We start from the raw sequence: 16,692 nt of genomic DNA, 5'->3' as shown, positions 1-16,692 counted from the left end.
TTCTCAGCAGCCTCCCTGGTGGCATTGTGAGCTTGACTTAACACAGAAAGCAATTTTGCCCTAATCTGTGTGTTCAAGTGAGAAGGTTCACTTTCTGACTCAGCCCCAGCCTGGTGGGCACAGCTGCTGAGCAGGGCAGGCCTGGGCCCCAGCCCAGCCCTGTACCTCGTTCACTGCACCTGGGTGTAATCACAGCACCACAGCTGAGGCTGGTGGGGATCTTGGGATATTTGTAGCCCAGCCCCTGCTTGCATGAAGACATTCAGAGCAGCCTGTCCAGGCAGCTTCTGAATGTCTCCAAGGAGGAGGCTTCACAGTCTCTGGGCAGTTTTGTGCTAGTGCTCTGGCGACCTACGAAGCCCTGAAGTGCTTTCTGCTGTTCAGAGGAAACTACTGTCTGCCACTGGGCACCAGAGAGAACAGCGTGGCTCTGTCCTGTTTGCACGTTCCCTCTAGGAGCAATGGATGATGTACTGATGGTGTTCCTCTGAGCCTTCTCTCCCAGCTGAGCAGCCCCAGTCCCTTCCTCATCGGGGAAGAGCTGCAGTCCATTGATCAAAGGTAAGTGGAGATATCTTAAATTCTCCAATATGTCTGTACCTGTTTGGTATTGTTGGGCCCAGAACTGGATGTGGTATCTGAGGTGTGGCCTTGCCAATGCTGAGTAGAGAGGAGGGAGCACTTCTCTTGACCTGCTGGCAATGTTTTGCCTAATGCAGCCAAGAACACCATTATCCTGCCTTAGTGGCAAGGCACACTGATGGTTCATGTTCAGCTCTGTGGTCACCGGGATCTCCAGGTCTTTTCTGCCAGGCTGCTTTCCAGATGGGTGTCCAGCATGTCCTGATACACAGGGCTGTTCTTCTGAGGTGCAGGATGGCAGTCTTCTTGTTGAAATTTGTGAAGGTTTTGTCAGCCCACCTCTAGCAGGAGGGACTTTGTGCCAGGAGAGAGAGATCTCTTGGCCTCATGGTGCTCACTGTGGTGCTCACTTCCCTTGGCAGCAGGAGCAGTTGCCTCTGAGGTAGGGCTGTTTGTCCCACTGGGCTGAGGAGGATGCAGTCTTGCTATGGTGTTTGTTTCTGCCAGTGGTGTGAGGGGTTTAGTTGCAATGGGTGCCTAGTGTAGGGGTATGTGACCTGTGTGATGGTATGGAGGGACTGGGAAAATAACTTGTGCTATTCCTGAAGAACAGTAAGGGGGAGGGGGGGAAACAGAGATCTGGAGAACAGGAAGGTGCTTGTGCACAATATGCTGTACAGATTTTTTTTCTTTTAAGATTGCCTTTCCTTTTCCATCCTTGTTCTCCCTTCTTTATTACAGTTGAGTTTGAGTCCTTGTGCAGCATGGCTACATTAAAATTTCAGTCATCCCATGGCACAGGTGTAGTTTCAAAACAGCTGAACTTGTTAATGGCAAATCCTCAGCTTTTACCCCTAGAAATCCCACCTGATAGAGATATAGGTAATGAGTGCAGAAGCAGCCTTGGGGAGCTTACTTCTGACGTGATCAGCTCTTGTCCTCTGCTGTGTTCCTTTTATTTTATTATTTTTTAACTTCATTTGCTTGCATCACTTGCACAGTTTTCCTTACAGTGAGAGAGGCATGCTGGTTTCTGTCCCCGTGAATTTTCTGTTGAGTTTTACAGTTAAGCAGAAGGTATTTTAGAAAGAAACAATGATAATAGGAAGGGTTATCAAAAATTGTCAGCTGTGGCATAAGGATAGTCAAGAGAGTTAAGCTGATCTGTATGTAGCCTCAAGCCAACATAAATTATTTGTTTGGTTTTCCTCCAGCGTGGTAATGTTGCACACGCAGCCATATTGAACCTGGCTACAGGAAGCGTGGAGACAGAAATGGAAACTGAAACAGCTCAGCTGAAAGCTAAATTGAAAAAAGCACCCATTAGGAAAGTGTGCAGAAAGTGTGTGCGAACCACTGCATGAAATTACAGTTCAGGCTACAAGAATTGTAAATGGCTCTGCAAAATTGGTGTGGTCATGTTGCATTCGTGAGCAGCAAATAAAGCAGTCGGGTGCTTGGAGCAGCTAGAGAGGCTGTTTGCTCTGACATTGTGCCGGTGACTGGGTGTGAGGAGAAATGAAGGTCGTGGCAGTATATGGAAGAAGCATAAAATGTAGCAAAAGCATAGCATGGGGGGTACCTCTCCTGGCAGATTGAATGTGCTTCATTTTCTTTGTCCAGGAAAATGGGTTGTGGAGGAGATCTAGCTGTGTGTCAGGGGAGCATCTGAAAAAAGAGAAGAGCATTGAGTGAGAGTGCAGCCTCTAAAACCTATCAGTGGGGCAGGGAAAGAGCAGAGCAGCTGATGTAAGGAAAGCACTGGGATTGGAGAAAGCAGGACTGTCTGCATGGGGGGTAGTTGGGCTGGAGGTTGTAATGGGCTGCAGCTGCCCTCTAAGCTGCTGATGCAGCTTCCTGGTGGAGTGGAGTGTCCAGATTCCCTACAGCATACATGGATGGCTTCAGGGGCAGGCTTTCGGGATAGTGGGGATGTGGATCATTATACCCTTTGCTTGCAACTTCTGGTGATTAAACAATGGAGTCCTGGTGGAATTCTGTGATGATTGGGAAGTCTCAATGATGCTTTCCCCAAAAAGCTTTCCTATGAGTGGGGTTGTGAGGAATTGTGCGTGTTTGTTGTCACTGCAGCAATGAGCAGTGTCATTTAGAGTTTTTGACTGGTGGTAGTGGTGACTACCACGTGTGGGTGAGTGGGGAGAAGCAACATTCTATTTTGAATGATTTTCACGCTTTCTGATCCTCATGTGTCAGAGTTTGTACTTAACCTGCAATTGTTCTTGTGTCAGTGATTATTGGCGTAACCACTCAAGGAAAGCAGGGCTCAAGAAGATTTTTAGGTGTCTTAGGTTCAATGGGCAGCATTTGGCAGGATTTGGTCAGAGTGAGGAACTCTGACAAATAACCTGAGCGAAGGCTGCAAAAAGCTGGCCAGAAGCACCAGTGATGGCATGTCAGGTGCGGTTGAAAGGATGTCTTGGCTGACAGGATTTGAGCTTCAGGGTGATTAGGTTCCTGGAACCATTGCTTTTGCTTCCAGGCCAGAAGGGATGCAGTCAGAGGCCCTTGTGCTGAAGGGTCTCCGACTTCTGCAGTTGGTTTTTCCCCATAGTCTCTTCCCCCGTGCTTTTGCATTTCATGTTAGCATTCAACATGAATGCTGAGCCCTGGCTGAGCTGGGTTGTGCTGCTGCTGCCTGGTGTTGGAGTCTGGGGCTCCATACTGGGCCGTGAGGCAGGGGGAGGATCGCAGCAGTAGACCGAAACAGAGATGTGACAAAAGGAGCAAATTATTAGCCATCTCAGCACAAAACTACCACAAGAAGAAAGAAATCTGAAATATAAGTTAGCAGTAACATCATTGAAAGTCAACTGTCTCATAAATGTGTATTTTTATCTCTGTACAATTTTGATTACTTTAAGGTAATGGTCCCATATGACCAAATCCTTAGAGAAACCTTAACCCTTCCAGCAGCAGACTGAAAAAGTTACCTGCCACTTCTTTCCAAAGGACTTTTCTTTTAAATTCCTTCATCAACAACGTGGACATTTCTGGTCTTCAAATATTCTAGTGTTTCTAGTTGTTCTATTTTTGCCATGTAATTTAGATGCTCCAAGGCAGTAACGCAGGGCTATCAGTTCTGTGGTCCGTAACAGTTAATTAATTCTGTCACAAAGTATCTGTAGAGGAAGTGGTGGTACAATTCAGACTTCACAGGTCATAACCAAAGTCATGTCTCTGCATTATTTCTTCAGTAAGCTTTAATTTTTCAGTGGTTGGATGACGTACCTGTCAGCAGTGATTCACTTCAGCTGCCCAACCGTATGCAGAGCTGCTCTTAAATCCCTGCAGGTAGCGATGTGTTTCTGTGTGCTGAGTGTTGTTCATGAATCCATGTGCTACAGGAGTCCCATTTTGTCTGACCCTTTTCTGAAAGGAGCTGGCATGCCAATACTTTGGGTTATTTATACTTAGACCCGAATAGGATGAAAAGTGTTGTAGCCTGCTAGGTCTGTGAGGAGTCGGCCTCTTCTGGGTAACAGCAATAAGATGAGAGAGAATGGCCTGAAGTTGTGCCAGTGGAAGTTTGGGTTGGATATCAGGAAACATTTCCTCTTAGAGCAGTGAGGCACTGGCATGGGCTGCCTAGGGAGGTGGTGGAGTCATTGTCCCTGGAGGTGTTTAAGAAATGTGGACTGTGGCACTGAGGGATGTGGTGGAGAAGAGTCTTGGGCTGCCTGCAGGCCAGGCCTTGAGGCCATATGGCTCAGACTCTTTCACAGAACCTGAAATATATGGGTCAGATCCATTAGGCTTTTGCTTTTCCTTTTGTTCTGGGCATAGGTGGCATCCTCTACCCACTCATGTATGGAGCTGACATGCTCCAAGGTCTGGAGTGCGTTCAGGCACAGCTGATGCATGTGTGTGACTGTGTCACATATTGGTGTCAGCAGCCCTTAGCAGGAGCCATGCATCATGCTATCGCGTTTGCTGATTGCTGGAAACTCACGTGGAGCAGTTGGCTTCATCCTTTCCTTTTTAGTGCCCCAAGTGCCCTGGTCTGAGGGGATCAGCAGGGCCATGAGCAGGGCAGTCTCAGGGGGCTCTCAGTACAAGCAAAGATCTACTGCTGTGCAGGTTGTCCCTCATTCCTCAAAGACCTCAGCCTCAGAACGCTTCACAGGCTGTATGGAAAGCACTCTTTCAGCTGTTCCTCCTGCATTAAAATATATGACTTGACTAACAAGTGGCCATGGGCAGGGAGAGTGTTTTGCACAGCGCTACCAGGCAGAGCTGCTCTGCAAGGGGGGGACGGTGAAGCGCAGGCAGCGGCTGCGATGCAGGGTGCATAGCAATCCCCTCACTCATACAGCTCCTGGAGGAAAATGGTGCTGGTGTGCTAAGGAGGTCTGGCTCCCCACGGCCAGCGGGAGCTGCAGCAGCTTAGGAGAAAACAAAGAAGGCATGCAGGAGGTGGGAGGCGGTGTGCTGCTGCTCTGACTAATAAGAAAATTGCTGCAGGTTCCCATAGTTAAGCTGTTTTTCTTATGACCTGTGGTAAGCTGGTTATGCCAACTAATCTGCTTTCAGCGCTGGGATGTGAAAGGGATATGTGAGCAAAGCCTCACTTGTCCTCCAGTCAGTGCAGAATTAAAGAAAGAGCCACTTAGCGTAAGCGATCCCCAGTAATAATTATGGCTGTGAGCGCTTTGATAACTGAGCAGGGGGTTAGGGGATGAACACGTGCATGTGTGGCTGGATGGCTACAGCTTCCTGGTGGCTTTTAAAGCCCTGTATTAAAGCGTGCTGTGCTGTGCTGGCTGGCTGGTGTGCTTTTCAGCATCCCTTATAAACTGGATTTGACAGTAGGCATGAGGCCTCCAGGCCTGGCTGTTACCCAGCCACCACCTTTTGTTCTCAGTCAGAGATGTCCTGTGCCTCTGGGGGCCACCAGCAGCAGTGCCCCATTCTCCGGACTGCAGTTGCCTCTCCTTTGGTTCAAAACAGCCAATTCTGACTTTGGAAATTTGTCTCTGTCCACTGTTTCCTAGGGCCCTTAGCCAGCTTTTCCTTAGCATCTGGAAATCATCTCTTCCTATCAACCTGCTTTTTTCCTTGGGTAACTGAGGTCCTTATGTCTGGTTGCAGGCTATGCCACCTACACCTCACTAGGACCGTCGCAGAGGATTTGCCTGGAGGATGGCACTTTTGGCCCAGGTCACATGAGGAGCGTCTCCAAGCTGCAGGTACAGCTGACTGCGTGCATTTGAAGCACTTCAGGCATCCTTCACAGAGCCCCATGCCTTGCCTACCAGCACTCTGCAAGGAGGGTGGATCAGAAACTTTGTGAGTGGACTTTTTTTCTTAAAATATTTCAGAGTAGCAGGAAAGAGAACCTCTGGAAAGATGGGAGTGATGGAAATCTATATCTTTTATGATACGTATGTGAACTATGAGAAGTAGTATCTATTTCTTAAATGTTGCTAACAGTACTTCATGCTTCTGACTGTGGGCCAGGATGGCAGCTGTGGGAAGCGGTCATTTTGCTTGAATCTCTCTCTTGGTGGCCATTCACAAGAAGCTTTGTGTGTCACCTTAGCTAATCTGTAAGTGTATTTGTGTTTTGTTTTGGTTTTTTTTTTAAACTTGTTCCATCAGGGATTGCGTTCCATATGTGCGTGAGAGAGAGAAACATGGGCAGTTTGCACTGCACACGCTGCAGGCTTCCAGTGCATAGGAGTGTTTCTAAATGGCAGTGAAGCACTTAGGTTTCTTACACCAAACCTGTAGATTCCAAAGATACAGTTCTCAAGCCAACTGTCAGTTTGAGCTTTATTTTTGGAGAGAGAATACAAAAATAGGAAACATTACAAAGCACTGAGAAAAAGAATACTAAAAAAACAATTGTGGTTCAGAAAGAAGCACAGTCTGGATGACCTTCATGGCCATTTTCATATTGGAGTAGAGCATATTGCAAACAAATTGGAATCTCATCACTTAGTAGCCCCTCATTTCATGCAGTAATGGTAATCGATCAGGCTGAAGAACAGACTCATGACTTTTCAATTCAATGCTAATTGCACTTAATTACAAAGTTTGAAAAACGTTTCAGGAGGGTCTTGGTCTTAGCTCAGTTCTACTCCAAAATGGAGGCCAATTTCCCACCCTTCCAGAAGAAGAGGAAGGGTTTGCTTACCATAAATCAGTCTAGATTTATGCTAGACATCCCTCTGCTGAGGCAGCATATATGGTAAGCCTTATATTCAATGGTATCTCCTAGAAAGGGATTTCACACTGCATTTGTGTGGTGTAAAAATCCTTCCCTAAAAATAAAGGGCTGAGGATGGCTGAGGGATGGGCTGAGTGTCTGGATGGGCAGGGAACTGAAGCCTTTACCCTTATTTCTTCAGGCATGAATGAAGCGTCTGCTGTACTTCTGAGCAGGAGAGACATTGTTCAAATGCAGGCACCAGGCTGAAGCCTGTGTCAGTTTCTTGTTGAAGGGATGATCTTGATCAGACTAGTCCAGAGCTGCATGTGCAATGGACAGCAGGACACTGAGATGGCTCAGATGGCTTCTGGGGGCACAGGTCATGTAGCAGTTTTGTTGCTTCAGGAGCAGTTAGCTGCTCTCAGCAACAGCTCTCCTTGGGGTTGGAGGCTTTTGTTGTGCCTAAAGGAAAGCGTAGCCCACATGACTGTAGGACATGTTGCTCTTCAATATCTATTTAAAAAGGAACTGACTGGGAGATGTGCCTCATACCAGACATGGGTAAGATCTCCTCCCTGTTGGGAGACAGTGCATGCCACAGCACTCTCACAGCGTTGATGCTCCAAACCATGGCAAGCAGAGCTTTTCCACCTCTTGGCAGCCTCGTGCTTTGGCAAAGACCTGCCATACCAGGTCTCACTCTGGATAAAGAACACAGAGCTCTGGTTAACTGAGTGCCATTGTAATGGACAATTCTGTTTAGTTTTGTGTTATTTTTAAAGCTCTTAAAAGCTTTAAAGCTAGTGCATCTTTAATTTTGCAGGAGCTGAGTGCCTGTTCACAGAGAATGAAGCAGACTTGTCAGCCAGCCCCTGGGTTACCTCCTTTCATGGCAGAGAAGCACAAGAGGCGAACTCCACAGTTCCTGTGCAAGTGGGATTTGCTCCATCACAAAGGTAATACTCTGTGTTTTAGTCTAACCCAAGGCAGAGAGCATTTAAAGACCAAGGAGCTGTAAGGTCATGTGAGATTAAAAAGACAAGATGTTGGTTTATTTATCAAGAAAAGGCCTAGCTTCATCTTTTTAATAAACAAAAACATTCCTAAAACTACAAAAAAAAGTTTAAACGAAATTGAGAAAAGCAGACTTTGCTACAGTAAGTAGGTAGAAAAGTGCTTTATGGATGGAAAAACTGCAACCAGAGAGAACATCAGCAATATTCTACCTTAAATCAGAAAGCAATCAAAAAGAACTGATGAGCATCCTGCTGGACACGGAGTAATGTAAGTGCAGGGCATGGCCCTGGGTGCCCCTGGACAGCAGCTGAGAGACTGGAGTTTGTCTGAATTGTACAGTGTAGGAAAAAAAAGAGTTTTTCAGTATGTCAAAATGGCAGCAAACATGAGTGTCACTGTTTTACAAAAACAACATAAATCAAATCACTTGATAAGGTCTCTTCACCCTGTGCTGTAGTTCGTCAGTGTTTCTGCTTAGATCACTGAATTCACAATCCAGAATGAGCATAATGAGCTTTTAGCTCTGGCACATTGGTGCGGCCTGGCACGTTCTCCTGCAGGTGAGTTGTCCGGTGTAGAAAAGCCCCCACCCTGTAAGCTGGCCCAGGACTCGTGGCTCTGCGTCACTCCTGGGTCACAGCGTACGAATGCTCCCATTCGATGCCAACGTGAGCGTAGCAGTACAGCAAGCTGAGAACAGTCAGCGTTGCCCACGGCCAGCCTATAAATAGAAAGGCAGACAATTCTCATCAGAATAATTAATGGCTGCTTCACGCAGAAATACTCTGAGGGTGACCAACTTATGACGCTTCTAATTAATTTTATTAGCAATTCAGTATTAGAAGTGGAGCCAACACACCAAATTTGAAAGGGGGGATGTTGGATGCCTAAAGCTTCAGGGATGCCCAACCCTCTTTTCTATTTCCAGTCAATTGAGTCAGTTTTATTCCTGTTCTGCATCTCCAAACGATGCTTGCAGCACTAAAGAGGTCAGTTTCAATCTGAAGCTTTGTGGCAGGTTTGTCTGTCAAACTGCTCCCTGATGCTTTACGCTGGCTGTGGCACTTCCCAGGCATGAAGGCACGTGTGGCCATAATGCAGGTTGTTAAAAATCAGAGCAAACCCAGCTACCTCTTCTGCGAGAGGCTGGAGAAATCTCTGATTAAGGCTGCTTTGGATACCCTGTAGCTGGGTGTAAAACTGGTGTATGTTCTCTACAAACTAATAACAGCTAATGGGGTCAGCAAAGCATTGTGCAGGTGCTGAGGAGACAGCCCTATTTCCCCCATCTGCGTGTTAGAATTTTTTTAAACTAAAAGAAATACACTGTCTAATACATAAAACTTTTGCTGAGGACGTGACATGTTTTGTTCTTACTTCCCCTGCTGTTTAGTGAAAGTCACCTTCTTTCATTCAAGCTGTTAAAGCTAAATAAGTACATCTGGGTGTCACAAATCAAAAGGTGTACCCCCTTCCAGTGCACTTGCAGATCACTGTAACTGTAGGCTTCTGAATCAGATAAGTGAAACTGCTTTTCTCAATGCTTTTCCCAGCACCTCTGTTCATTTTCTCCATTCTCATCTTAGAATGAAATTTAGAATTCATAGGTTGAGAACCCAAAGATTGAGCCCCAATGTTCTTTTTAAGGGGAGGGTGAAGGAAGGAAGGTATTTCACTTTTTTTTTAATGGGTTTTTGTTGTTGACATGTGGACTCTGGTTATGCATATGGCTGGCTTTCTATGTGCCATCGTGGAACCAACAGCAGCTGCTTTTGAAAGGGCTTCTGTGCTCCCTCTTGGAGATAGTTCTGGTCAGAAGGAGCCTGCTGGGAGGAAGGATGTTCCTCAGGGCTCTGTAGAAGGGATGGACAGAAGACAGAGCCTCTTCACCATATTACTCACGAAGTACTCTCCTTTCTGAAGGTATGCTCACAAAGCTCAGTTCCTTCTCCAGTGGAATTGGGCTGCTAAAGGTTGGGTTTTACCTTCACCAGCAAGCTAAAGCCTCACAGTGCTTTGTCTGCAGTAACATTTCACTTGAAAGTATGTCAACAGAGGTAACAAACCCATACCTTCCCTAGCAGCAATATTCTGTCTGCTTTATACAGACAGAGCCAGCAAGTTAAAAGGAGATAGACTCTAGAATATTTTTTGTTTTTAAAGCATACTATTGAGAATTGTGTTAGACTGATATTAAGCTTTTTTTTTTTTTTTAAAACACTTTAAAGATGTGACACAGAAGATATGCCAGCAGTAGTTCTTACAATGTATGACTGGCTTGTTATTGCAAGCCAGGGCTCCACATCCTATTTATAAGAGATTGTGACAGACTATGTATGCATGGAAATTCAATGGAAATTTCTTCTAGATTCCAGACTTACGATAAAATTCCTCCTCAGTGCCCCTGCCATAGGTTTATGGGCCCTCCTGCCACTACAGTCTAGTTTGTGGTAATCCTCTTGGAACACGGGGAGTTTCCCCTGTACAGTACCAGGTGTAAGGGACTGCATCCAGCAGATTATCTACTCCTGATCTAATTAAACTGAAAAGAAGAGGGAAGATGTGATCCACTACTATGGGAGAGGGAAAAGAATATATTTAAATTTGTTCTTCCCACAGCTGTTCTAGAAGGAGCTGCACAGAGTGGGGTTTGTTTTTTGGGTGGTCCTGCACAGAGCCAGGAGTTGGACTCAGTGATCCTTGTAGGACACTTCCAACATGGGATATTTTGTTGTTCTATGTTCTGCTTCTCTACAGACCTGGATTAACTCAGTTCCATGCCATGCAGACTTGCATGAATGCATCCAAATCTGAAAAGTGGCCCAAGGAAAGCTGGAAGCAAGCAGAGGCTCTTCCAACTGTTTTCACCACTATCCATCACAAAACAGAACACAAACTTAATGAAAAGACTGAAGAAAGTGATGTTGGTCTCCCTCATTCTGCTCTTACCCTCAAATCACAACTCAAAGTGATCTTCCTTCTGGTGGCTCTTCAGCTTTACATTATCATCCAAGTCACTGCATCCTCAAATAGAAGTTGCCACCTACCCTGTAACATTCTTCAAATTCTATTCAGAAGTAGACTTGTCTGCATTCTGGATCTGTATTTCTCTACAAAATCATATAAATTGAATGCACTTTGCAAAGCAACACTGCAAGGGCCAAATGAAGTACTAAACTTAGGCAAACCTAACTAACTTGGTTACTTCTTATTGGAATACAAGTCACATACCACCCTACATCTTATAATCTGTTGACTGCCAGCAGTAACTTGAATTTAGGCTCGAAAGCCTAAAGAGAGATCATCATGAGATGACTCAGATTTTCAAACTTTTTTGTGTAAAGATGAATTAGTGTTCATTAACATGTGCTATTTGTATATCTAGGAACAAATTCTTGTCCAATTTGCAAATCCAGCAGTGTCTGTATGCTTTAACTGCACCATCTTCTTTAAGACAGCAGGGTTTTTAACAAAGGAATGCTGGTGACAAACAGTAGCAGAATCACAACCAAGCTCTTCGCTTACACAGGTACGTTGTTTCACTAAACTCAAATACAAATTTCTTTGTAAATAATACCATGGATGCTATGCTACGTTATCACACAGCCTCCTCCTGAAGTTTCCAGTCCCAGAGAGGGAGGAGACAATGTGCTGTCACACACAGCTAATCTACTATACAGTAATGTAAAAGAAGCCTGCCAGCAACATGTTGGGCCTCTCCAGCTACCACAAAATACATGAGCACAGGAAAACAACACTGTGTTGACTTCAGCCTGCGAGAGGTAAGAGAAAAAGGCACAGTAATGGCATTTTTACATGTACAGAATTGTCCCACTTGCTGTTTTTAGACAGAACTTGGTCACACAGTCTTCAAAGTACAGAGTAGTTATTAAATCAATAAAAGCCAGAGAAAGTTCTCTATTTGAAAAGCTTGACTTCAGGGGCATACATCTGACTTTGATTTGGAAGTATGTAAGTTTCTATAAGCCTTGCACTGGGGAAGATCTGTCCTTGAAGAGATCTTCACTTGTGACAGGACACTGAAGCCTCCGTTCCAGACACAACTGTGAGTAGGAAGAGCAGCACAGGTACTGACTTGTCAGGCATAATAAAAAACATCATCAAACCAGCATTTGAGGACAAGGCCTCTTACCTGCACTTGCTAATATCCTTATGAGTTCATTTCCATTTGCAGAAAAAACAACACATTCCATACTAGAGGTCAGTTGAAAGAAACCTATTATCTGGTCCAACGTTTGAAGCAGAAGACAAATACTGTATTAGTATTTTTTTAATTTAATGTTCATTTCAGGTGTTTCTCACTTCCAGGTGTGCCACTGCTACCTGTTAGGGCAGGACTGTCTAATAAGATGTATTGTAATCACCTGTGCAGGCTGACAACCACTTGCCTCTTTTAGGAGGTTGGAAAAATGATATGAAAAAAAACCTATCTTCAGATGTTATTAGCATTCAACATGCAGATGTGGGACTGGTATCTTCAAAGCACAACAGAGCTGATCCAATTGGCTTATGCAGAATTGTTCCACGGGAAAACATGCATCGTTTTCCAGCTACTGTGTACACAGAGCATAATAAATGCAGCCCTACGTAATGCTGGGCCGCTGGGTAATACTGTGTTATAATGTATGCTTATTTCTGTTTCTCCCAGAGTTCATTCCTATTCTGAAGGTACTAAATCAGAATATGAAAGGAATGATAATTTTCAAGTAAAAACACTTATTTATGAAGGATATTCTGAAGCTTTACAATACACCCTTCAAAATAAAGCATCCAGAAGATAAACAGCAAAACTACCTACCCTTGCAGAGGGGTTTTCCTGCAGATTCCTTTAAAGTCCCTCCACATTCTAATTCCTTTTAATTCACTTCCCTCACTCACACTTAACCTAGACAGGAAAATGGGCATTTTCAATTATGTACAGAAAAACAGCCAAGCACTGCCTTTGTTTTCTAGTTTAAATAATTTAAACATTCATTCAATAAAGCCATACAATTAAGAAATCTCTACTGAACTGGAACCCATGTTAGTAAACAACTCCAGTCCCAGGTGTAAAGAAAACAAAACAGAAGCAATCATGGAAGTATCGGAAATATTTGCAGTTCACTCAAGTTAGATTTCATGATTACGTATATAAAAATATATTTTATATATATATCCCCTTAAATATATAATGGGGAAGAGAAGGCTCTGTGTGTATATCATCAATGTTCATGTTTATCTGAAGTAAGAAAAAGAGCTAGTGGTGCCCAGTGCCATGGCAAGAGGCACAGGACAAGTTACAGCAGCATAATTAACTGATGGAATTTATTAACATGTTATAATTGCCCAACTGTAGTGCATCCCAATCACTGAGATTAACCTCTGTATGCTCTGCTGACCTGGGCTGGCAATGTTCTAAGCTCCCTAGTCTGTCCTTCCAGTGGTTAGAAGTGCAATTTCTCAACAGTCCATGTTCTTGAGCAGTGTCATTAGAAGACTTTGTGTGCACCATGCTGTAGAAAAGGCTTTAGTCAGGGATACAGTCTTCATATTATTTAATTCTTTGTAATCTCCTCAAGTTGCAGATACACTTATTTTTTTAATTATTTTTATAATGCACATTTGAGGATAGGCCTTCAAACACAGGAGCCTGCACTACTGCCTGGAGCTGTTCCTCTCAAATCCAGCACAAGTTTAATTACTTGGAAGCTTAGCCTAAAGGCTAATTAAGGCTGCTGGTTCTAGGGTTTAAATTGAAGGGACTGCTAATTTTTATGATTCACATGTTTAAATTCAACTGTGGTGCTTTCCCATTTAATGGCCATCTTAGGCATTATAGTCTGCAAATAGCCTTATCCTCATGTAGGAGCTTTTACTACCAAGCATTTTATTTGTGTACTTATAGTTCAGCTACATAGACAAAAAACTTCTGCTGATAATGAACCGGCCTGGAACAAAGACCAAGTGCATGGAATTTCACTTCAATTTCTTGACTGCTCTGTGGAAGCACTCAAGCCAAAGATATCAAATCAGCTCCACACATGCATTTGGGAGTAACTACAAGCATGGTGAGGTAAAATGCAGTACATATAGGACAGTGAATTAAGTTGCGAAAGAATGCATATGGCAAAGAAAGACCTAACATAAAACACGGCCTTATTGTTTCTCTGCTGCTTTCAGCTTGTGTAGAAGAAGACAAAGTTGCACCACTGCCATGACGAAGGACAGCTCCCATACCTTTTCCCTCCATCCACACTGGAGCACAGCTGGGAGTAGAGCCAAAGGGAAGCAGCTTGGGGACTCCAGGCCAACTTTACTAATTGTCATAGACTTTTAGGTGGAGATACTGCAGATTCAAGCGTGAATGAAGAAGTCCCAGTATTCAGGAAAATCACTGTAAAACAGGAGGTATCTAAAAGGGAAGCCAAGGAAGTGCTGTAAGGGTGACTCAAAAGCTGTAAAACACAAAATAGCGAACTGCCAGATCAAGACCTCAACCTCACTCAGGTACATTGGCTTTAACCACAAAAGCTTCCTTCTCAGTAGACATGAAGCACTTTCCAGCTAAGGATATGAACAAATGCATTACATAGTAGTTTGCTTATGTGAATTTTAAATTATATCATCCTGGAGAATGCTTACATCTCAGACTGTCTGAGGAGAACTTACTGCTGCTGAGAAAAACTGAAAATGGAGAGGTAATAAAGAGCATCATCTGCAGTGCAGGATGACTGGACTCAAAAATCAGCACTGCCGAGAGCAGAAAGCTGTAGTCTCTTAGCACTGTCATAACGCAAACAGGTTTCATTTAGAAGATGCAGGAAGAACAGATAGAGATCACAAAAGCTGTGATTTTTCTGCATTCCTACAGAGAGAGTGGAACCACGTCACTTTAGGTAAAATCATTTTGCCTATATACCTGATGGCACTAAGGAAAGTTGTGTGCTGGCAAGGATTGTCACATACAAGTAACACGTTCAGCTTCAATCCGAGCAGAAAACATGCTAAACACACACACACATTCAATCAGATTAGCTAAACAACTTAATAGGAAGCTCAAAGGACAGGGTTACTGCTTTGAAAAGCACCCAGGGGTGCTTTATAAAACAATTCAATGACGCCAAAACCATTTGCATTGCACAAAGTATGCATATGAAATAAAAAAAAAAAAAAACCTGCCAGTGTTCTTGCTTACAAATGCTGGTAAATGTGTGGATACAGTTATCCGTTCAGAAGATGCCTGCCTGAACAGGTACTCCATGTTGTGTCTGGAGGCAAAACATCACTGATATCCAACCGTGGTATTAAGCAGCTCTCCAGATGCTGTATAACCTAAATCAGGGGCATTAGTTCTCCTTGCACATCACCTGATGTGAGCACAGGAATGTTGGTAACCTCACTCTGCATTGCTAGAGGTTTTATGGAATGATCCTGGTCTGAAGCATATCGGGTAATCTGGGGTAATTCAGCCCAAACCAGAACCTTACTAGTGCAACTGTTACATTTGAATTAAGAGGGTTTTTTGTTTCTTGTTTTTTTTTTTTTTTAAAAAAAAAAGCAGTTTAAAAGTGCCAGGCAGAATCTTTTTGCCACAAGCGATAATGGGAAAGGAAAAGAAAAATCAAACAGCTTTAGTTTACAGATTAACAAGAGTTGAATCTATAAGCTACAAGCATATGAACTAGAAGTGACCTTCCTTCTCCTCCCAGGTCTTTATCTGAGAACTGCTCACAGCTAACATGAAGTGGAAACAAACAAAATAGGAACTTTTGCTGGGCTCTCTCTTTCTGAACACAAGCTTTCAAAAAGTGCAACCGTCAATGAAGACACATTTTCACCAGAAGCAAGGCAGAAGAGCTGCCTGTTTGAAGCATTACGCAGTGAAAACATTTCTGAGTAATATACCTGCCTTTCTGTGCAACAGGACAACTGTGCTCATCCTCAAATGCCTGTTCAAGCATTCTTAGAATAATCTCCTGAAATACAGTGTGAACACAGAATGAATACACTAGCAAATTATTCACTGACGGCATTATAGACAGCAATCAAAACGTCAGAGCAGAGAGCCTCCTTCTGTTGCCGATGGACAATGAAGTGCAAGAACAAGGAGCTAAATCCCCAGAGAACAGACACGTCCCAAGGGCAGAGCTGGGAACGGTGCTGCCTGGCACAAGCCTGAGCTGAGTACTGAGCGTCTGTCTGTCATTGAGCAGAGATACCCACAGCATGCAAAGAAAGAGGCTGAGCAGAAAGGCAAGTTAACCTCCCTTCTACAAGAACCCGAATTTCATGATGCTTTCTGTATTGATCTAATTAGGGGTCTCCTTCCTAGAATCTAGGTTTGCATGTCAACATTTTGCATTCAGCAGCATTCCTTCTGTACTCTTCAAGACCAAGTGCTAGGGATCTCTTGAGCAATCAAGTCCTATCAAAGCTCTCAAGGGAAATGCATTTAAACCACTGATGCCGATATATTATCAGTCACCAGCAAAGACAATATTTGCGTAAAGAGGTGAAGTGCTATAATTCATTTTCCCAACCCAATTTCTGACTAAGATCTCCTGGAACAGTCATGAATGTAAGAAGCTTAAATGATGAATAAAATAATAATTCTTTTATTAAGAAGTATTATTTAAGGATGAATTGTTCTCTGTCCTTTCTACTTGCAAGAATCTTTAATCTGCAGTTTCCTTTTCTCATCACAAAATCAGTCATGTTCCTGAACCATATATGAGCAATTCTGCTGCACTGCCTTGTCTCTCACAATGTTAAGAATAAGAAAACAAGTAGTGTGACAAATTTGACAACTACTTCCAACCAGCTATGCTAAAAGTATACAGACTGCAACTTCTTATCACCGAGCTCTTGTACAAAATGTTCTGCATAACAAAAATTGTTACCTGTTAAAGCTTCACACAGTA

General features: G+C 43.7%; 1 protein-coding gene and 1 long non-coding RNA gene across 3 annotated transcripts in view; one reads left to right on the top strand and one right to left on the bottom strand.

Moving 5' to 3' along the window:
• Positions 1-247: 247 nt before the first annotated feature.
• Positions 248-7,875, top strand: LOC128079888 (uncharacterized). The gene is made up of 3 exons (XR_008206356.1): positions 248-561; positions 5,692-5,889; positions 7,578-7,875. It is a non-coding gene; the product is annotated as an uncharacterized LOC128079888 (long non-coding RNA).
• The window catches only part of HHAT (hedgehog acyltransferase), a 145,365-nt gene continuing 135,030 nt past the window's right edge, over positions 6,358-16,692 (bottom strand). For both annotated transcript variants that reach the window (XM_052681515.1, XM_052681523.1), the window contains one exon: positions 6,358-8,492. In XM_052681515.1, coding sequence (XP_052537475.1) covers positions 8,395-8,492 — 98 coding nt within the window. In that variant the 3' untranslated portion in view covers positions 6,358-8,394. The remainder of the gene's footprint in view (positions 8,493-16,692) is intronic.

The sequence above is a fragment of the Tympanuchus pallidicinctus genome, unplaced genomic scaffold, assembly GCF_026119805.1.
Source record: "Tympanuchus pallidicinctus isolate F22 unplaced genomic scaffold, pur_lepc_1.0 scaffold1, whole genome shotgun sequence".
NCBI lineage: Eukaryota > Metazoa > Chordata > Aves > Galliformes > Phasianidae > Tympanuchus > Tympanuchus pallidicinctus.
This window is presented reverse-complemented; position numbering and strand designations above follow the sequence as displayed.